Raw genomic sequence first — 22,858 nt, forward strand, 5'->3', positions numbered from 1 at the left:
GAGCATCTACTATGTGTAACAATGGTGTTAGGCTCCGTGGAAGATGCAAATGCGAGACATTCTCTGTACCTTCAGATAGAAATCTGAAGAGTGGGACTAATATGGTCATCGATAATCAATGTAAGGATTAAAAATACATATAGTGCTAAGTGCTGAGAGAAAATTAATCTCTGAAGAGGGAGCTAGACCTCCACTGGGAGATACAGGAAGGCTTCCGATAAGAAGTAGTGGTGGTTGTGGGCTTGGAGGCCTGGTGGGACTTCAGTCCCACTCAGGATTAGTTGGCTTGGTGCCTATAGGAGACCAGGCCATCTCTGCTCCTGTGGTATTCATGCCTGCGAGCCCAGGAGGAAGTTGGCTATCTGCAGTGCCCAGTGCTGACAGACTGGGCAAAGCTCTGTGAGCTGAGGGGTTTGGGTTCCTGAGTACACTATAACTGGAATTTCCAGATCTGGAAGCTCTAGCTTTGTGGTCAGATAGGCTGCATTCTTGGGCCCTTGTTGATCTGCCAAGACCATGACACGAGTGCTCAGAGAAAAGGGAAAAGGTTGTATTTTCTCTGCTGCTTATTAAGGAAAAGTGAGAGAAACTGCCCAGGTGAGCCTTGAGGCTTCTGCCCTCTGCTTTGACCAGGACTCCCACTCCGTGCCCTGCCCACCTGTAGGCCACAGGCAGGGTTGGGGGGAGCACCAGATGGGGCAGACAGATCTGGTTGTAAGGCTTGGTCTCGGGGAAGTCAGCCATTCTGAACCTCAGCTTCATCAACTGAAATGGGGGTGAGTATTTAATAAGATGAAATTAAATGAGAATCTGTATAAAACACCTAGCTTAGGGTTTGGCACATTACAGTCAGTCACCATTTGATGCATCAGTTGTGTTGCTCAAGACGTAGGATACAGACCCAGCCCAAAAGGAGACAGATTGCCATCTTGCCCCCCTGACCTGTGTTCACCTCCCTACCCCCCACTCCCTCACAGAAGTCTCCAGGGACCCCTGAATCCATCCTACACACTCCACCTTGGAGTGATCCTTCTCGAATACCTCCTCAAGCTGCTCCCTTGCTCCTCACCCTTAGTCGAGCTCCCACCCTCCCCACCCCCATGCAACCTGCTGGGCTGCACTGCCAGGGGCTCACTTGCTCCAGAGCTGATTCTTCTATTTATTACTGTTAAAATGTACATTACCTAAGACAAAATATGGGGCTCCAAAGAAAGTTTGTGCTGGAGACAGGTTCATTCTCCTCTGTCTCCCACCACCCGCAGGGGCTGGGAACCAGAGTCTGTGAGCAGGGCGGTGTCTCAGTGCGGTGCTCGGCCAGCAGCCTGCACTCCCACACTCCAGCAGCTCCTTTCCTCCTGTCCGCTCCTCGCCGGCCCCTCCTGCTCTGTGCCCACGCACTTTGAGGGCAGCCCCAAGCCCCTGACCCCATTCAGGTACAGCCCCGGCAAGGCGGGTTCTGCACTTAGGCAGGTGGGAAAGGCATTGGTGACGCCATTACTCCTCGATACGGAGCACAGGCTCAATGCTGGGAGTGGAGGGGCCTGGGGTAGGTCCTGGCGTTGCCACTGGCTCTCTGTGTGACCTTGGACAAATCCCTGGGGTGGGGGAAGGGGGCTCAGTTTCTCATTGTCTCGACGACCGTGGACGGGAGTGGTCTCGCCCGGGGACCGCAGGTCGGCTCTCGGACACCGATGCCCCTGCCAGGCAGGGAGGCGCCCGGCCGGGCGGGGAGGAGCCGCGGGGCCCGCCCCGCCCACCCCGTCCAGGTGCGGCCACCAGAGCCGCCGCTACGGCAGCCGCCGCCGCGAGGGGCCGCCCGCGCCCCCTCCGAGTCGGGCCCGCGTCCATGGCCTTTCTGACCGCCTGGAAGGGGGCGGCCTCCGGGAAAAGCGACTACAGGTACCAGGCCGGGTGGGGACTCGGCTGGAGGCGCGGGTGGGACTGCCGGACGGCAGCCGACAGAGGGACAACTGACGGGACGCAGCTGGAGACGGCAGCGTGCGGGTTGCTGGGCGCGGGGTAACGGCCGGAGGGCCCCGGCAGGGGCAGCCCACTGCCTCTCACCACCGCCCGCCCCACGTGTCGCTTGCTCGCGTGTTATGGCCCCCTGCAGGGCTGGGCTTGGGAGTGAAGAGATACCACCCATCGCCCAAACGCCGCTTCCGGTGCCTCACCTGTGAGGGCAACTCAGGTGAGCTGGACCTGGGCCGGACTGGGAGTCAGGTGTGGGCAGCTGCGCCTCTCCTCCAGCAGGGCTGCTCACACCCCTCACCCTCCACATCCGGGGCAGCAGTGTGGAGGGAAATCCTGTGTCCCAGTGGGCATCCATGTGCACACAGCTCCTCCTAGTCAGCCCTTCAGGGCTGTGTCATCACCTCTGGTGTCACCCCCAACTCCTGGGTGAGTGGGTATCTCCAGACGTGTTCTCATGAGAAGGGGGAGAGGGGACAGCCCTGGCCTCTCTTCTGAGCTTTGACCCCTAATTCCTTTCCTTTGTATATTTAAAGTTCACCCTCCTGCGCCCTGGAGAAGGGCAATCTAACTGCCCTCCCAACACCTCCATCTGACTGTCCTGTTGGCACATCAAACTCGGAAAGCCCCAAATCAGACTTCACATCCCACCCTCAAACCTGTTCCTCCTGTGTTCCCATCTCAATGAAGGGCATAGTCATCCACTCAGTTGCCCAAGCCTGGAATCTGGGAGTCATCTCTGTCACCTCCCTCCCTCACCTCCACCCTGGTCTCCAAGTTCTGCTGATTTTAGCTTCTTGATGACTCTCGAAGCTGTTCATTCCCCTTGGACTATTGCAACAGCCCCTAACTTTTCCATTTCCTGACCATCCTGCAGACTGGTCTTTTCTAAATCAAAAACCAGACCATGTCATTTTTCTGTTTTAAAACTCTTCTATGGCTTTCTATCACTTAGTGGTGAGAGGTAAAGACTCTCCAGGGGAGGGGCTGTGACCTGCCCAGGCCCACTTCCTATCACTCCCTGACCCTCATTCTGTTCCAGCAACAATGGCTGGCTTTGTAGAATTCACAACTGTGCTGAGCTGCTCAGGGCTACCTCTGCCTGGAATGCCATCTACCACTCCTGACAGTCACCCCATAAGATTCAACTTTAGATGATCTCTTTTCTTTATATATATATATATTACTCTTAAACTTTTAATTCAAGGGTAGCATACATACAGAACAATGCACACACTTTAAGTGTACAGAGCTCCATGACTCTTCACAAGGTAACCGGTACCCATGTAACCAGCACCCAGATTAGGACACAGACCACTACCAGCCCCCAGTGTCTCCCTGGTGCCCTCCCAGGGGCAAGCCCAAAAAGGTAACTACTATCCTGACTTCTAATACCATAGCTTTGATTTTTCTGGGTATTTTTGTTTGTGTGTTTGTTTTAATTGAAGTAGAGTTGATTTACAATGTTGTATTTAGCTTCTGGTGTACACAAAGTGATTCAGCCATGAGGAAATGGCAAACCACTCCAGTATTCTTGCTGGGATAATCCTGTGGACATAATTCTGGAGGTTATGGGGTTATAGAGTCAGACATGACTGAGCACAAACACATGCGCACACACACACACGTATATGTGGCTTAAAATAGAGCAATGTGATGGACAGTAAAATCCATTATGCCCAAAGCATTTCTAGCAGTGAGGATATTTCCTGTCAAAGCCTGAGATGTGTCTGAAGAGCAGAGAGGTGTGTGTGTCATTGAGGATCCAAACTACAGAAGAGGGCAGTTTGGATTTTATTGTGTATTGAGAGCCACTAGAGGGCGTTAGGGAGGGGATTCACATATTTAAAGCTGACCCTGCTACCCGTGGAGAAAGGATATTGCTGAGAAGACAGACCATTTTAACACTGCGTCATGGTCACCCCCTTCTGTCTCCCCTCTACATATGAAAAGGGGACAGGGTTCATCTACCCCCATGTCCTTGAAGCCCAGCACAGTATGCTTGGGTTTTGATGAGAACATGGGGGAATGATTTCTGAGGAGGGTGAGATCGCTTGGCTGAGGGGATGAGGAGCAGCCCAGTCCACGTGGCTTTCTTGCCTGCCTGCCCTCCTGTGAGACCCAAGTTGTGCTCCGTCTTGTAGCCCCCTTTGTGAAGAGTGTAGGTGAGGACCTGAACACGCCTGGCTTTCTACCTCAGCTGGAACTTGCTGGACACAAATACCCAGAGAATTCTGACTCCCAGATGCCCTTACAGAGTTTCTCACCTGAGGCAACAAACCAGATCTCCATTCTCTCAGCTCAGGACCTGTGACTTCTTCACCCTCGGCCCTCACCCACCACACTGCCTTGTCTCTCACAGCCTGGCCAAAAGGGTAAAGGGCTTGGGAAGGTGCTCAGCCCCCACTTTACCATACATGCTGGCGCTATGACCCTGATTCAGCTGCCTGACCCACGTGAGCCTCAGTTTACTCATCTGAAAACAACAGCTGCTCACTGAGCTGTGGGAAAACCTGGTGAAGCCACGTTGGTAAAGGACCTGACAGCCAGCCACTGGGGCAGATTTGGTGATCAGTAAATGTGAGTTCACTGCTACAAGGGAATCCTCCATCTATGGTATTTGCATTTAACAGAAAGGATTCGGAAAGATTTAGGGGCTTCCCTGGTGATCTAGTGGTTAAGAATCTGCCCGCTCATGTAGGGGACAAAGTTCAACCCCTGATCCAGGAAGATCCCACATGCCACAACTACCAAAGCCTGTGTGTTTAGAGCCCATGCTCCACAACAAGAGAAGCCACTGCAATGAGAAGCCATCACGATGAAGAGGAGCCCCACTCACCACAACTAGAGAAAGCCTGTGTGCAGCAACAAAGACCCGGCACAGTCTAAAATAAATAAATAAATAAATGAATCTTTAAAAAAAGGGAAAAAAAGGAAGGTTTGGGAGCCAATGGTGTGATTGCAGGCACCAGAACTGGGAAGCCAGGAACTGTTAGAAGAGGGAAATGATGCCTGTTCATCTTAATATAGTGACGGCCACCTACTTGGCCTATAAACAAGGTGCCTTACCAGTCATACCAGTACATGCTCCCCACCGTGGCTGCTCCTGTAGGAGAGGAAGTGCAAGCAGGCAGGATGCTTTTGAGAGAGTAATTCAGTGGCAGAGCTGCTGTGGGAGAGAGGGCTGCCCCGGGAATGGAGGGACCTTTCCGAAAAGGCCAGGGGACTGCTGCGGCTGCTGTTGACAGATTTCCTGCTCTCAGTTTGAGCCTGAGTTCAAGGAGCTCTAAGATGCCTCCAGATAGGGGGTGTCAAATTTGATGACTGGAATCCTTGGACTGTTATGGGGTCCCTTCCTTGGCTTTGGATCTGGACTCAAGGCCAGTGCTGAATTTTCACCTATGGGATTCTCAGATCCTGTGAGTTGAGGCATCTGTGATTATCAGACTCATGATTTAAAATGCCAAGTTTTACGGTGTTGAAGCTACTGACCCCAGGATTTTGATTTACCCCTGTGGCCAAGGGCAGATGCATGGGGTGGGAGAGGGCTCTGATGTGGGAGGCACCATGTGGCCCCTTCGATTCTGGTGAGGATACCATGGCCCAAGGTGGTAGCATGCCTGACATATTCGGAGAAGAACAAGGAGGCCAGTGTGGCTGAATCAGAGAATAAAGGAAGATGACGCCAGAGAGAGAGAGATGGCAGGGCAGGAGGACTGGTGAAGACTTTAACTTTTGCACGGAGCACCATGGGGAGCCAGTGCCAAGGTGTGAACAGAAGAGTGATATGATCTGATCGTAGGGCTGGGGCTGTGTGGAGAGTAGACAATAAAGGGACATGGGTAAGAGCAGAGAAAACAGGGGACAATGCAGTCATCCAGGCAAATAAATTCCCTATAAATTCAGTATCTGCAGAATAGTTCAGTATAATTCATTGAACAATTCCTTATTTATGGGCATTTAAATGATTTCCAGCTATATCTTTATTATAACAAACACTATGATGAACATCCATGTACCATAGATCTTTGTGTCTGTGATTATTTCTTAAGATATGATTGCTGCCCAGGTGTTACTGGTCATCTTTCTAAGGCTCTCAGCCCATAATTCCAGTTACCCTTCAGAAAGATAGTGCCGCTTTCTACTCCCACCAGCAGTGAGTGAGGTGGCACTTTTGCCCTGAGGGAGGTATCAGGTGTCCAGTGGGTGTTGCCCTGTGGTCCTGGCCAGGTCTGGGTGCATGTCATAGGGGAAGTCCCTGTTCTCTGGCTAGCCTTGCAGGTTTCAAAACTCTTTCAGGTCCATTTGCTTATTTTATTGCTCAAATCAGTCTTGTTATCCCTGCTTTATGAGTGAGGAAACCAAAGCTCAAAGAATAACGACCAGGCCCATTCTAAGACTTTATGTCTATTAACTCATTTAATCCTTACAACAAGCCAGTGAGGTTGGTGCTGTCAACATCCCCATTTCAAAGACAAAATCACTGGTCAAGGGTGTCAGAGGTGGGGTATAAGCCCCAGCTTGCAAACCTGCTCTCTGGAACAGTCCCTCCCTGCCCTGACTGAAGCCAGTAGGGTGACTTGCTTGGGGGCCACACAACTAGGACATGGTGGGGCTGGGAGTCTAGCTGTATCTTCTTGATTCTGCAGCTCTGACCTCTGACAGGATGCCACTCAATGCCAGAAACCGCTCATTAGCATTCTGCATCTTCTTTTCATTCAAAATTGTTCTTGGTTTTTGTGCCTGATGGGGTGTCCCTTTCTTAGACCCACCCTTGGTAGCTCTGGGGGACCAGACTTTTGAAAAAGAGCTCAGATCCCAGAAACCAAGAACATCAGAGCAGGGAGGGCCCTTGACCTCCTGGTCCAACCTTCTCTTCCTTTTATATTTGGTGGGGAGAGAGAAAATAAGGGCCAGAGTAAGGCAGTAACTTGTCCAAGATCACACAGCTAGTAAGGACCAGGGTCCGTGGGGAGGAAGGGGGGAGGCCCAAGGAGCAGGCCTAGTCCCCCTAAGGGCCCCTCTCCAGGGAGTATTGAAGAACTGTGACTGGCTTGGCCCTCTTCCAGGGCCCTTTGTGGATGAGCCTGTTTACTTGTGAATTATTAACGAGCTCAAGCCTGTAACCTGCTGGGTGGAGCTCACTCACTCACTTTAAGGAAAACCAGCTTTACAGTCGCCAGCTCAGCTGGGTTAGGAGGGCTGTAGGGTCTGAGGGGTAATTCTGGGTTTTAGAGACAGTGGAGGTGGGATGCTTCATGTAAGGGAGAGGCCTGGAGAAAGGCACTGAGAAGGCAGCTGTGAAGAGGGAAGGGGACCAGGGGTCACCTGTGTAATGCTTGGTAAGCTTACGAGCATCCCTGAGAGGCTGGCACTGTTACCGCAGGTTTACAGATGGGAAGACTGAGATTCAGAAAGGCAGAGGCAGAGCTGACTCCACAGCTTAAGCTCCTTATACAACGACATCACTTTTCACACGCTCAGACCCCTATTTGTGTGACATCTCCCCCACCCATTTCCACACATTTTCTCTATAGGATAGAGTTGAGATTTGGTTTAAGACATGTCTAGACCTGAGTGGAGAAGGAAATGGCAACCCACTCCAGTGTTCTTGCCTGGAGGATCCCAGGGACGGGGGAGCCTGGTGGGCTGCAGTCCATGGGGTCGCACAGAGTCGGACACGACTGAAGCGACTTAGCAGCAGCAGCAGCAGACCTGAGTCCAAGTCATACTTGGTTCAATCCTCAGTTTTCTCATCTGTAGGATGGGAGATAAAGCTACTGTGGAACTTTCTAGAGCATTCTGAGAGGTTAGTTATTGAAGGTTTTTTTTTTTTTTTTTTGGTCACACTATGCAGCTTGCAGGATATTAGTCAGATAGCATCACCTACTTGATGGACATGAATTTGAGCAATCTCCAGGAGATAGTGGAGGACAGAGGAGACTAGAATGCTGCATTCCATGAGGTCACAAAGAGTCAGACACAACTTAGCAACTGAAAAACAAGTTCCCTGATCGGGGACTGAACCCAAACCCCAGCAGTGAAAATGCTGAGTCCTAACCACTAGACCACCAGGGAATTCCCTGAAGGTCGTCTTAAGCTGAGAGATGGTATCAGTGAAATCAGTCTATATGAGGCTTCTCAGGGCCACTGAGAAGTGCAGTGAGCCCAGTTGTTTGCTTTTGCTGGTTGGGGAGAAAATGAGAGAGGAAAGCAGGCCTACCATTTCCTAGGCACAAAGCAGCAGAAAGAAGGTCCCCTGGCAAGGGAGGAAGGAACCCCGGACTCAAGATGCTCTTCTGGTCCCCTGGTAATAAGTAGGTGACCTGAGCAAGGTCACCTGGGTTGGGAGATGGAAATAATGGTGACTCATGGGCTCCCCAGGTCTGGGGCTGAGCCAGAGCTCCTGGGGGCTGGGAACTGCCTGGGTGGAACCCTCCTGAAGGGTAGGCCACTCTGATGCTCTGATTCACCAGGTGAGTGGCTCCAGCATCACTGCTACTATTGTGGTGTGGACAGAGTTCCAGTTCTGAAGGCAGAGCTGAGCCTCAGTTTTCATCTGTTACAAGGTGGAGAATAATAGCATCTACCTTGGCCCCACCACAACCAGCATCAGAGCACTTAAATAGTGCTGAAGGCACATGCCAGGCACTATCCTGGGCATTTTACACAGAGGAATTCTTAATCTTCAAGATGACCCCGTGAAGCAGGCAGAATTTCCATTTTACTGAGGAAGAAACTGAGGCTCCGAGAGGTAGTTAAATGTGTACATTAAAATAAGATAATCCACTTTATATACTTAACATATACAGCACATAATAAGCCGGTGATGAATGTCAGTCATTATTGTAATCATTACCTCAGAGGAAAATGGTAAAGTGCTAAGCCCAAGTTTCAAGGTTTTGGTGGTTAGCTGGGCACTGACACAGAGATGTCTGACCAGACGCAGAGGCTTCCGGTCTGATGGCATAGACAGTCACATACAAACCTCACCCCACCCCGACCACACAGATGGTGTTTGCCCCAGGTCATGGGGGGGTCAGAATGGGTTAGAGCAGTGTGTGCCCAGGAAGCTACTGCCCCCATTAGGGAGGAAGGGCTTCCTGGAAGAGGAGGCATCTGAACTGAAACTTTCAGGGTGAGTAGGAGCTTTCACACATGGCAGGTTTTTAATAAATGTTGGTCAAATACAACTAAAGATTTACCTTGAAGATAAGGTAGCATAAAGCTTCAGAACACCTCACTTACCTGGCCCCTTCCAAAGCTCTGGGAGGACCCTCTAAATTTTATATTGATAAATTTGTATTCTTTTTTTTTTTTTAAAGAAGCCTTTCAATTATATGCTTTTGGATTGTCCCTTGGTTAAACAAATGAATAATACATAACAAGGAAGAACGTGTGTTCCAGGCAGAGGGAACTGCATGTGCCAGTGCCTAGAGACCTGAAAGTGCACGGCATGTGACAAGACACTCCCCACCCCCCATCCCCATTTGAGTTTCCTCCACCAGCCTCCTCACCCAGGCTCCTCTTTAACACATTGCTGGGCTTCTCACCAGCTTCACAAACTCCAGCTGTCATCAATGTGCCTTTGCCACTTCCACGCTCTTTGATCCATATACCCATCTGGTACATCCTTTCTACAACTTCCTTGTGTATAAACAATACAAACTTCAAAACTCAACTCTGTGTCCACCTTCTCTAGTAAGCCTCCAGCTTCTGTAGCATTCTCCCTTACTCAGACTTCTAAAGATGATGGTGGATGTTATCATAGTCTGCTCCTTGTAGTTAAATAGCTTTTTCATGCCTATGTCAGAATCCCAGAGGTGTGATGGCCCTTGCTTGTGAACATCTGGCCTCTGCTCACATATGGACAGAATAAAAACCCACTACCTTTCCAGGCAACCTGCTTAGATTCAAACAGTTGCCCCCAAAGCCTCTCCCCTCCTGCCACCAGGCCCAATCTGCCTGGCTCCTCCAGGACCTAGTCCAAGCCCTCTTTCTAACATGGCTGCTTCTACAGGCTCCTCCTATTTCCTTTTCTGACATCCTGGAGCTCAGGGCTGATCCAGGGGTGCTGGAGCCCCTCCTCCCTCTGTCCCCTGCCTTTGTGAAGGGACAGCTCTAATGGCAGCCACGTGCTCTGATGAGTCATGATCAACAGCATCTGGAGCCTGGAGGTGGCCGCTGGTTAACTCTTCATGGGCCAGTGGCTCTTCTGCCAGGAGGCCTGGTCGGCTTTAACTTAACTCTGGTCCTAGACATATGCCTGAGGCCTGGGCACACAGTAGGCATCAGAAGTGTTATGGGTGACCCCACATAGGCCCTGGGGATTCAGGGGAGAGGAGACCAAGAAGGCAAGAGTGTGTGGAGCCAGGAGGGCTGAGTTCCGATCACGACTTGCCATTTTTAGGTGAGTGGCCTTGAGCAAGTCACAGGAACTCCGTGCCTCAGTTTCCCCATCTGTAAAATGGCAGTTGTGAGGATTCTTTGGGGAGGCAAGTGTGAACTGCTGGCTGGCAGTGAGTGCTAAATGGCATGATTTTCTGCCTTCTGGTCTCCTGCAAGCACAGCCAAGCTGTGGGAAAGTGGGTGGGATTAAAATTCAGGTCTTTCTCTGCATGACTGCCCCCCACCAATGCAGTAGGATGATGAAGGGCTCAGGTCAGGGGCGCTGAGAGGGGGGCGCTGTGGGGATGGGAGAGTGGCAGGGAGGTGGACCTCAGGTCTAGGAGAACTTTCTGGGCCCAGATTGGTGGGGCTCCGTGAGGAAGGCGTGAGCCCCCCCTCCCGGGGGCTGAGCGCAAAGGGTTCTTGGGCATGGGCAGGGCAGACCTTGGGCGCCCCGGCTCTCACTGCCAGAGCGGGGATGGGGGCTGTGGAGGGCGCCCTTCGCCGGCCCCAGGCAACCCTCCCACCCGCGCCCGCCGCAGGGCCCGCGTCTGCGGTCGGCCGCGGGCGGGCGGCGGCCTGGCCCCACTGCGCGGGTGGGCAGACCGAGGCCCGGCCCGGCCCCGCCGCCTTCCCCGCCCCCGGCGCGCCCCTCCCCGGGCGCCGCGTCCGCGGCTCGGCCGCACAGCGCCCGCTCGGGGTTCCGGCGGCAGCACCTGGGCCGCGGCTGGCGTCCGCGGGGGCACGCTGCCCGCCCCCCTCGGCGGCACGCTGCCCGCCCCCCTCGGCGATGACCACGGCCGGCGCCTCGGGCGCCCCACCTGCGGGGTAAGTGAGCGGCGGGGTGGCCCGAGGGGGCACGGGCCGGGCCGGGTCGGGACGGGGGGCGGCGCCGGGCCCGGTCTCCCCAACGGCCCGCACTGCGGCTTCCAGCCCCTGCCTCCGGGCGCCGCCGCCGCAGCCGGGGAGCGGGAAGGGGGCTGCGCGGGGAGGGTGAAGGCCCCGGGGACCCTGGGTCGGGCACTCCCCTCTTGGCCCCAACTTTGTCGGAAGCTGTGGCCGCAGCCACGTCAGAGCCTCCTCCCTCCCTGCTGGCGTTTACACCTGAGCCCACCGTCATCACCTCCGTTACAGGTGAGGGACCTTAGCCAGTAGCTCTTAGATGACTTGTCTTAGGTCTCCCAGGAGGTGAGAAGTGGGCCTGAGATTTGAAACCAGCAGGGTCTGATGCCAGGCACTACTTCATCTTCAGGCGTATTCGAAGGAGTTAAAAGGCTAAGCGAGGACGCGGCCGGGCCCCCTGGGCATGACAGGAACAGCGGGAGTAAAGGTGGCCGTTGTCACTTTCAACGTGGCACTTGTGTCCATCGCCACTGCACCCCCCGAGGAACCGGTGGGGCCCTACACTGCCCGCAGCAGTGAGCGGCTCTTCGCCATTCGTGGGCCCCGCTGCTAGGGGTTGGGAGCCAGAGCTCCTAGGAAGTCGTTGGGTGGAGATCCGGCCCAGGTGAGCTGGGAGGGGTGCCATTCTGCCTGGAGCCTGGCCAACAGGACCGTATTTGCGTAGGGCCTCAGGACTAACACACGAATAGGGAGGCGACAAGGGTCGTGCCACCTGTCAGCTGGCGGCCTCCACAGGGCCCTTGTATGTTCCAGACTGAGGGCTCGGAAGTTGGGTGGCGGGGGGGACTCCCTGTCCTAGGGGAGGGTTGCCTGGTAAGTCAGGCAACGTTTTGTGTGACTTTGACCAAGTCCTTTATCCTCTCTAGACTTCTGGTCCCTCCTTTGGAAAATACAGGGAGACTGGGCTGGCTGCTCCCTTCCTTCTCTGGGCCGGTCTCCGTAAATCTGGAAGCTAGTTAAGTCTGTCTGCCCAGCCCTGAGCATCACCCCCACTGGGCCAAGAAAATTGATTTTCAGGAGAAAAGGCAGGTGTGGAGCAAGGGCACCTATCGAAGAATCCTGAACCCCCAGACTAGAACCCTCATTCATCCTCTTCCTTGCACCTCACATCCCTGCCTGAGTCCTCTCTACAACTCTAGGCTCCTGGGGCCCCTCCTGGGGCCTTCAGGGCAATGAGCTTGCCCTTCTGCACCGGCAGGTCACCTTCTACTAAACCATACCTGCCCATTTGCGTGCCCTCAAGTTCCATCTGGTCCCAGTCAGTGCCTTCTGGTGGGGTCTGAGCAGAGCAGGGGCAAAGCAGTTCCTTCACCACAGACACTCATTCAGTGACTCAACAAACTCCCAGGCCTACTCTGAGCCCAGCTCCATGTGTGAGGGTCAGTGGTGAACAAACCAACATTTACATCTCCATCACTTCAAAAATTATGAAATATTTTCAACCTTTGGAACAGCATAGCCAATAATAAAATGAACTCTATGCCCTTGCCAGCAAGCTTTTTCAGATGTTAATATTGTGCCCCATTTATTTCATATTCTTTTAAAGAAATAAACCATGGCAAAGATGGTCAAAGCCCCTGTGGACCACCTCTACCCTTCCCTCTACAGAGACAGTCACAATTTTTTTCTGAATTTTTTTCTGGTTTTATAATTTTTGTCTTTTTATTCTTTTACTGAGTATGTTTAACCCTAAAAGTTATGTAGTTCTTTAAATTTTTTCTGTAAATGGAGTCATACAGCATAAATCATTCTGCAACTCGCTTTTACCCATTCAGCTTCAGATTTCTGAGATCAAGGTCTCTTGATCCTTGAAACTCTGGTCTGCACTTGCCTTCCAATGTATGGTATGCCACCTGATGTAGGGACTCTTTATTTATTTATCCAGCCTTCCTGAGGTGGAAGGAAGGTCCACCTGAACCTGAGATGGTTCCCAGGATCTTGTTATTCAAACAATATTCTCAAGTGATTGTCTTGCACATGTATGAGTGTTCTTCCAGGTTCCCAGGTAGGAGTGGAATTGCCCAGTAGTAGGACATGTGCATTCAATTTTTAAAGTTACTTAGTTTCATTATAAAAGTGGTGCTGCTCTGTAAAAGAAATGATGGAAACATCTTAGGGAAAAAAATTGCTAACATTTCGTGAGTACTTTTTATTGTGCTTTACACTGTCTCAGTCATTCTTACCAGCAACACTGGGAGGTAGCTACTGTCATTCCCATTTCATTGATGAGGAAACTGAGGCTCATAGAGGTTAAAGAACTTTCTCAAGTTTTTCCAACAAGTGATTGCTAAGCTGCATCTATAGTCCAGGGTTGTCTGCTTTCAAAACTCCACACTACCTAGGCCACACCACATCACTCCCTGCCACGTGGTACTGGCTTTTTGCACAGCTAAGGGTGACTCTGGAAGCAGAGTCCCAATCATATTTGCAGTTTAGAAGGGTCATTGTGGAAGCAACAGGTCCCCCACAGATGGGTTCCCCTGGGCCAGAGTTCCCCCTGAATGCTGGAGCAGAGGCCAGCTCTGACTCCCGTCTGCTCTGAGTGGCCGCCTTGCCCTGCCTCCACCCACCTCATCCTGACTGAGGGCTGGGTAGGAGGGTTTTCTGTTTTCAGCAGGTGTGAGGGTGCCCCAGCTCTGCCCATCACACACTAAGGTAGTGATTTCCCGGCAGACTGAAGTGGAGGAGTGGGAAGGAAGGGGAGAGAGGGATGGCTCCAGGCTGGACACCCCCTCCCACCCTTCAGCTCTCTTCTCACTTTGACTTCAAGCCCCCTCCCCACTATGCTAAAGATCCTGGTGTTCGTTGTCACTAGCCATGCTCCACACTCCATCCAGCTCCACATCCCCACCCACCCACCTGCAGCACAGAAGAGGCCACCATCACCACTTGGGAGCCCAGGAATATTTTGGCCTGAGCCAAGGAGCCTGGAGCAGAAAGGCCTTAAAAACATGGGGACAGCCTACAGAGAAGTGGGGACCTCAGTCACAGCCAGGGGAAGGGAAAGGTTTGGCAGGTTGCTTTTGCAGAAAGTATTTCTGTCTTCTCCCAGGTTCCTGGGAGCAGGAAACCAGGTTCCTCTTTTCACCGTCTTCACTTCCTTATCTGTCAAACAGATAAGAACTTGTGGCTCTTGGAGCTGGTAGGAGGATTGAGTGAAATAATGCAGGCATCAATTTAGATAACTTGAAGTGATATTCTCCTGGCAGTGACGGGTATTTGTTAGTGCTATTATTAAGTTCAGTGGGGCTGATGTCTCCAGCCCGCCTGAGCTCCCCAGCCAGCTGGGATGCCCCCACCTCACTCTTTCACTTATAGGCCTTGCCAAGCCTGTCTTCCATACTTACCCCATGGTGGCTGGCACCCCCCCTCACTATGGTGCCATGCCTCCAGCCCTTTGCTCACACTCTGTTCCCCTTCTGGGACTGCTTTCTCCATCTAGTGTTCGCTTCAGGGCCATCGCACCCAGAAAACTTCCTTGATTGCCCCACCCTCACTTCCTGGTCTTGTCAGCCCTCGGTGATGCCCGTGAGCGCAGCCCTGGTAGCTCTGGTTGTCCATGCCTCTGCCTCGTGTAGCCCTCAGGGCAGGCCCAGGTCTGGGTGCAGTCTCTCTTCCCCAGGGTCCAGCCCCAGGTCTGGAGAGGTCACCGCAGACCCGCCTCACCACAGTTAAGGGGAAGAGGGTGCTGAGGCTGCCAGAGAAGGGGATATGTGCCTCTGTGTTGTCTGTCTGTCTGTGCGTCTTTCTCTCCAGGTAGACTGAGGAAGCAGAACCTCTTTCTTGATGCAGGTAGAGGTGGTGGTGGGAGTGGCAGTGGGGTGTGTACAGAAGGGGAAGGTAGGCTCTTGTCTCTGAAATTGTTTAGAGATGGACAGAATCCAGGACAATGGACTTGACTCCCTGGGGCTGAGCTGGTGGGCACTGGCTTAGGCAGAAACTTGGGTTAGAAGCCATGCTCGGGCATGTGATCTTGGCCAAATCACCTCTCTGCGTGCCTTAGTCTCCTCTTCTGAAGTGAGAGAGTAATCCCACTTCACAAAACTTTGTGAACGCTCAAGGAGAGGACGCCAGTCAAGTGCCTGGGGCATCAGGTACGCATTGCCTTATGACTGATTCACCAGCAGGGATGAATGGACTGAACCCCACTCATTAGGCTAAGCCTTGGGCGCAAAGGAAGACACTCTTGGCTTTATCCCAAGAGTGAAGACAGTGAAGGCTTTCAAGCCTGGAAATGACATGGTCAGATTTGGGTTTTAAAAAGATACCCTTGGCTATTACATTATCCCTTAGTAAAACTACCCAGAGGCTGGATGAGTTACAATATTCATCCTTTAACATACATTCCTGAGAGTCTGCTGAAGTAACAAATCCGTCAAGCCAAGGGAGCTGAAATCAGGCCGGTAAATAAGATGAAGCTGCAGCAACCTGGTGGTATTTACAAGTTACAGAAACCAATCTGGAGTTTTAATGACACTTAAGGAATGGACTTCCCTGGTAGCTCAGTGGTAAAATAATCCACTTGCCAGTGCAGGAGATGAGGAAATGAAGGTTCGATCCCTGGGTCGGGAAGATCCCCTGAAGAAGGAAATGCAACCCGCTCCAGTTTTCTTGCCTGAGAAATCCCATGGACAAAGGAGCCTGGTGGGCTCCAGTCCATAGCATGGCAAAAGAGTCAGACATGACATAGTGACTAAACAACAACGACAAGGAATGGGAAACAAGTGTGAGGGGCTACCCAACAGTGTGAGGAGTCGGAACTTATCCTCCCTACTACCTACCACCCTGCCTCCCTCCCTACCTACCTACCTCCCTACCACCCTACCACTGCATGAACATGCCACCCTCAAGGGTGTCTTCAGCAAGTAAGGATATTGACTAGGAACAAAACACCCACACACCACAAAGGGAGACAGCAGTTCTGGTGGGGACAGAGGGGCTCCCTAGAAAATTATGCATACCAGCCAGCTCTCACACAAATTTCAGGTTTGAATATACACTACCTCTGTGGTCCTGAAAACGCTAAACTAAAAAAGTAACATAAGTGGTCTTAGGGTGGTAGCACCGCAGGGAACTTGGCTGAAGTGAATGAAAATGCTCTCTGAAGAAGTGGATTCTCATTTCAAAATCCCTTTGGGATCAGTCAGACAGGAGCTTGTGGTAAAATTATGAAGCATACAAGGAAACGAGGTGCTGTGAGCAATAGATACCAGAAGCAAGAAATAGCAGAATTAGAGTCTACGATCCTAGAGTGATGAGACACTGTGACTGTGTTTAAAATGTGGGAAAAAATCAAAGATGGACTTGCACCAATAAGCAGAGGACAAAATACTGCCAAAAATGACCAAGCAGATTTGAAAAAGAACCAAGTAGAATTTATGAAGATGAAAAATAAAATCATTGAAATTTAAAAAAACTCAGTGGACAGGATAAGCAGCAGGTGAGACATACTTAAAGAGAATTAGTGAAATGAAAGATCTAAAGAAATTACTCTATATCTAATAGAGTGAGTGAAAGAGATGGCCAAGAAGTGAAAGGAAGCACAGAATAAAATGAGGTAACAGAAGAGTTAGGAATGGACAGGAGGAGAATGTGGAGTCTCCCATCAGACCTAGGTAGAGATGGTAGTGGCCTGGACTGGATGCCACTGGGTATAGAAGGACGTGAATTAAGAGATTTTCAGGAGGTAGAACTGATAGGACTTACTGATGGAGCAGATGACGGAGGCCAGCAGGAGGATGTGTCTGGGATGACTACTAATATTTCTGGCTTGGGAAACTTGATAGAGGGATATTGTTTAATTGAGATGAGAAATCTGGAGAACAGATTTGGGAGAAGAAACAGTTTTGACCAAAAAGCATACTTCATTTTGCCTGGGAGATTCTGCTGCTGCATCACACAGACCTTAGATCTGGGCCTTAAGATAGGTGTAGGACTTTATCTGGTGGAGAATGAACTTTAACTTTTAAGGATCTTTTTTCAGTAAGATCATCGAAACTCTTTTGGAATCTTCTCTACGTAAAAGAGACCCCTTGAGAAGAAATATTCACAGGAACTCAGACAGGACTTTGGGGACCATCTCTCATCCTTCAGATAGGAAACAGGTTCAGAAAGAAGGAATTTGCTCTCGGAACCCAGGGTTCTTCACTTATTCATTCATTTGTTCATTCATTCATTCACTGACAACCTACATTTATCAAAAGCCCATTTTGTACCAGATACTAGATGCTGGTGATACAGTAGTGAACAAAATGAAGATTCCCACCCTCAGGAAGCTTATATTTTAGTGGAAGAAGACAGATAATAAACCCAAAAATAAGTTAAAAAAAAAAAAAAGGTCACAGAGTGATAAGAGCTATAAAGAGGTGTAAGGGGGACTTCCTGGTAGTCCAGTGGTTAAGACTCTGTGCTCCTAATGCAGGGGGTTGGGGTTCAACCCCTGGTCAGGGAACTAGATCCCATATGCCACAACTAAGAGTTCACATGCCACAACCAAAGATCTCTCACTCTACAACAAAGATTGAAGATCCCACATGCTGCAAATAAGACCTGTGCAGCCAAATAAAAATGAATAACTATTTTTAAAAAAGAGGTGTAAAGACTGGGAGGAGGCCAGGTATATTAAAGATGCTGTTGGGAAGGTGGCTCTTGAACATAAAGCCCCCTTCAGTAGCTATTACAGGGTGGCTGCCCATTCCAACCCATTGTGACAGTGCCTGTGGGGTTCTGGGGTGCAGGTCAGAGGAAGCCACGAGAAGGCCTAGAGAAGGAGGAGGAAGAAAAGGACTGAAGTGGGCCTTAGTGGGTGGCCTATGCCCCCCAAGTGGGGGCAGAGAAGTCCAATGGGTCAAAAGGGGCACAGAGTCTCCTTTTACCCTCATGGGAGGTAAGATAAATTTATTCCTGAGGCTTCCTTGCACCAACCCCCAACACCCTATCCTCATGCCCTTCCCAATCCCCCCGCTGGATCTCAGATGACGTTTCCCTTCCACTCCCGCCTCCCACCTTTGGGAATATTCAGAGGTAGGTTCAGATTGTCCTGTGTCCTAGTACAGAGGCGGCAGCCTGGAGGAGCTCATGACAGGCATCCAAGGATTCCCAGGGAGGTCAAACGGGCGCTAGGAGGCTCTGATTCAGCCTGGACGGTTGAACCTCTCGACCGAGGCTCGTTGAGAGCTTCCAGGTCATGCTCGTGTCTCTCCCACCAGGACTCCTGTGAGCAGCCTCCATGAGGCCCTGGACCAGTGCATGACCGCCCTTGACCTCTTCCTCACCAACCAGTTCTCAGAAGCACTCAACTACCTCAAGCCCAGGTGAGGCTTAAGCCCAGATTGGGGGTGGAGGATGTGTGTGTGTGTGTGTGTGTGTGCGCACACATATGTGAGTGTAGGGATGGGGGTGTCAGATGGAGAACCAGAAGTCTTATGTGAGAGGAATCCCATGTAGCTAAATGCCTTTGGCCTTCTAGGTCACTCTGACCTCTGAGAATTCCATAAAAATGGCTCAGGATCCCCATTCCACAGCCATGAACAGCCAAGCCCTCCTCAAGGTCACTGTGACTTCCTTCTCCTCAGGTTCTTGTGGCTTCTTCCACTTTGATTTTTTGTTCCCACAGAATCCAGCTCTAAAACAGCCCCTTTTAGTTATTTTTCTCCAGAGTACTAAAGACGAATTGCTCTCACTGAAGCCTTTAGGGCGATGACGACAGTTAGTAGTTTAGCCATTTCCTCTAGTGTCGACTGCCTTATTTCTAAATGATATACTTGGACTCTTCTTTCTTTACTTACCTGTTTTTTTCAATTTATTTTAAAAACTGAAATTAAGTCGAGATATAATTCACATACCATAAAACTCACTCCTGTTACTTTTTACTTTTACATATCATCTAATGGTTGCAAGGGGCTTCCTAGGTGGCTCAGTGGTAAAGAACCCCTCTGGAAGGCAGGAGACACGGGTTCATTCGCTGGGTCGGGAAGAGCCCCTGGAGAAGGAAATGGCAACCCACTTCCAGTATTCTTGTCTGGGAGATCGCATGGACAGAGGAGCCTAGCAGGCTACAGTCCACAGTGCTGCAAAAGAATCAGATACGACTTAGCAACTGAACAACAAATGGTTGACAAGAATTTAGCTTTCTTAAACCCCTGCCCCACCTCCCTTCCTTCCTCCTGCTCCTATCATTATATCACAATATCTGGCTAAATTAGTAATCAGTGTTTTCTTTATTATAACTGTATAATTATGCTCATCACAGAGATAAGCCTTACACTGTAAGATTACATTTTCTTTTTGGAGTTAGTAATTGTCTTGTTTTTTTCATTTGCCTAGTTTGCTATATGTTTATCCTGAGCTCTTTAAAACTACTCGTGAAGTCATGAGGTTTTCTCTAAATACTCACATATATCAAGGAAACCCTCAGTCCCTCCTTTTTCTGGAAACCTGTCCCCTGGGGGACAGGCCTGTTTACTGGCCACCTTCCAGCCGGCTCCTGGAATCCCCTTTACTTCTCTCCAGTTTGCTTGGCCTGGCTTTTTCTCTCTCACATCCATATCCTCCCTCCTTTGGTTAGAGCACATCCTCTAGAAGTTTCCTAAGAGAGAGTTGCATGAATATAAGCTTTCCTGCTCAGAATTTTGAAGTCATTGTTTTCTGCCCTATTTCCTGGCAGGTACTGTAGCTGGGAGAATCCTAATTCTTTCATGGCATGGGATCTTTTCTCCTTCTCCAGACATGTTTAGGATCTTCTCTCTTATTCCTGCAAATCTGAAATTTCACAATGATGGGCTGGAATGTAGGTCTGTTTAATTGGTATTTTTTTATTTGAAAACTCAGTTCTAGGAAATTCTCTCGTTTGATCCTTCCATATTCTGTTTCTCTTTCCTGGACTTTCTTTACATCAGTCACTCGGCTTCCTGGTCCAGTCCTCTTCTGAGCTATTTATTTGTTCCCTGCCCCCTACATTTCTTTATCTTTTTTCCTCCTGATTTTTGGGAGAGTTCCTCAACCTTATCATTAAATCCATTGACTTTTCTTTTTTGTGTAATCATATGATTAATTCCCTAGTACTCCTCAATGTCCCTAAAACATCTTATTCTTGGTTTATGGGTGCACTGTGTTCTTTACATCTATATTTAAAATATAAGTGTCCTGAGGATGGGGCCTGGCATGTAGTAAGCATTCTAATGAGTATTTATTGCTGTTATTATTATCACAGAATAATTATCTCTTTTAAAAATATTTTATTTTTTTCCTACATAATCTTGGCTTTCTCTGTGTTTCTTTTTTCTTTATAGGGAGAATCCTCTCCCCGTGGTGGGGAGGGGCTTTCCTGAAACAACCATGGTCCCTGGCTGGCTGGCTGGTCATATTTAAGAGCAAGTTCACTCAAAATCCAATGGGAAGGTCTAGCCCAAGTAGCCTTGGGCTAGAGAGAGCTGGCAGAGAGTGGGCCCCAGATGTTAGCATTTCAGGAAAAGAACACTGCCGCCCCAACCCCCCCACCTTCTTCCACATGGGCAGAGAGCCGTGGCAGCCTGGGTCCTGGGGTTGAGATGGGGTCGGGGTGAGGTGTAATCACGTCTGCCGCCTGCCGGCCTAATCCCCTCTTTTCAGCTCTAGGTTGTCCTGTGCCACAGCTGGCCCCACCAGAACTGCCTTCCCCCAATCTCCTCCAGGAAACGGAGTGCTGGGGCAGGGCTACTGCTTTCCTCATGCCAGTCCTGTTCGGCTTCTCTAGACCTGACTGACCCATCGTTCTCCTGTCTGGGGTCAGCGGCCCAGCTTCTGTGGGGGCACTTCTGGGGCTTGGTGGGCATGAGTCGTAGAGCGGTCCATCTGGTAGCAGCCCCCACACCTCAGCCCACCCTCTGAGAGGATCTGGCTTGAGGTGGGGCAGGACCAGTTCTGCTCAAGAGTGTGGCCACCGTCTGAGGCAGGCCAGGCTCCATCCTGCCCCATCACTGAGTACCTTCCAGTACTTCTGGAAGGCTCCCTGGCTCCCCTTCCCTCCTGGTCACTACTTGTCCCTAAGCAGCTCCTCTCTGCCACTTCACCCCCAAAGCCCTCTTCCCTCCCGAAGCCCCCTCCTCCCTGAGGGGCTGCCTCGCCCTCCCTCACCTCAGGAGGCTGCTCTCCTAGGGAGTCCTGAACTCAGGCCCCCAGAGGCAGCAGAGAGAACAGTTCCTGTGAGGCCACCTTTACCTCACTCGAGAGACGCTGTAGCCTCTGTTTATCTCAGCACCTGCCCCATTCTAAAAAAGGGTCTTTCCTTTCTTTCTGTGTTTAAGAGCCTCCCCCTCCACCAAACAGTGCTCGTCATTAGCATACATCTCACCCCTTCTTGTGACACCTAAATAATGTTTCCAGAAGGGAGGTGTGGGGAGGTATAATAAATATCTTTCTCTATCACTATTAAGAACCATTGGTCTAGAAAATAATTCTTTAACACATGACCTCCCCTGCCCAGTCGTAGCCACTGAAGCTGTGAAAGACGTTGGGGGTCCGTTTCGTTCCCTTTCCTGCTGCACACACAGTGCCTCATTTACTGTTACCCGTACTTTGCCCTCGGGGAGTAACTGGGCTCACCAGGCTTCCCACTCCAACCCCTACCCCCCAGTTTTTGCTTTCCCTTTGTCACGTTTTTGGGTGGCTTCTAGTTTATTTTACTTCACTCCATGTCTGCCTCTGAGCACTGTCTCTGGAACATGGTCACTACTCCACTCATTTGATGAAAAAATTGGTCATGGCTGATAACTAGCAGAACCACAATTGAAATCCAGCCCCCTCTCAGCTCCACAAGCCACACTCTGCCTCCTGGGCCATCTTGGACCTCAAGCAGGTGGAGGAGTTTATCTGGCACAGAGGCCTCACGCCTGCCTCCTCTTCCAGGTGGGAAGGAAGGAGGTAGAATAGGGGTGTGCCTGTCGGGGAGAGGGTGGTGTGCCCTGTCCTGGGATTCCTTTTCTCGAATGTTTACATCTGATCTTAGTTGCGGCACGTGGGATCTTTTGTGGCAGCTTGAGAACTCTCTAGTTGTGGTGCAGGAGCTTCAGCAGTTGCAGTGCCAAGGCTTAGTTGCTCCAGGCAGGGTATTGTGGTCGCCAACCAGGGATTGAACCCACGTCCCCTGCATTGCAAGGCAGATACCTAACTCCTGGACCACCAGGGGAGTCCCCTAGGATTCCTTTGAGAGGGGAAGCCAAGTCCCCTGCTGAGAGTAAGGGCCCAGGCTGGTGGTGGGGTGTAGGGGCTGACAGGGATTGAGGAAAAGTTGATGAGCAGTGTGATGGGCTGAGGTTGGTGATCCAGCTCAGGATGTGCCTGTCCGTGTGGTGGCGGCTTCCTCCCTTATTGCTCAGTGGCAGCGTTGTGGAGAGAGTAGGCAGTTTCTTGTTTTCTGGGCCTGGGCTCCTAACAAGCGCTGCAGGGGGCTGGAAGGCTCAGCAGTGAGGGTTTTGACCAGAAAGTGGGTGAAGTGAGGAAGCTTGAGGGGTCAGGCTGGAGGATCGGGCAGTGGGAGTGATGAGAGAGAGCGCACAGAGGTGGGGAGTTTGTGGTTGGGAAGGTGGGTGTATCATGCAGGACTCCAGAAGCAGAGCTG

General features: G+C 50.9%; 1 protein-coding gene across 14 annotated transcripts in view; it reads left to right on the forward strand.

Moving 5' to 3' along the window:
• The first annotated feature begins 1,792 nt into the window (after positions 1-1,792).
• Positions 1,793-22,858, forward strand: part of TTC39A (tetratricopeptide repeat domain 39A) — a 49,921-nt gene continuing 28,855 nt past the window's right edge. For 2 of the 14 annotated variants that reach the window (XM_070468175.1, XM_070468176.1), the window contains exons 1-2: positions 11,124-11,187; positions 18,471-18,575. In XM_070468175.1, the coding sequence (XP_070324276.1) occupies positions 11,150-11,187; positions 18,471-18,575 (143 nt within the window). In that variant the 5' untranslated portion in view covers positions 11,124-11,149. Of the gene's footprint in view, positions 1,900-2,033; positions 2,192-8,520; positions 8,726-10,145; positions 10,382-11,123; positions 11,188-11,341; positions 11,494-11,722; positions 11,867-18,014; positions 18,149-18,470; positions 18,576-20,711; positions 21,027-21,071; positions 22,147-22,858 lie in introns of those variants that run through there. The other 12 variants (XM_020907239.2, XM_020907243.2, XM_020907244.2 and 9 more) reach the window with 12 other exon arrangements.

Source organism: Odocoileus virginianus, chromosome 5 (assembly GCF_023699985.2).
Source record: "Odocoileus virginianus isolate 20LAN1187 ecotype Illinois chromosome 5, Ovbor_1.2, whole genome shotgun sequence".
Classification (NCBI taxonomy): domain Eukaryota; kingdom Metazoa; phylum Chordata; class Mammalia; order Artiodactyla; family Cervidae; genus Odocoileus; species Odocoileus virginianus.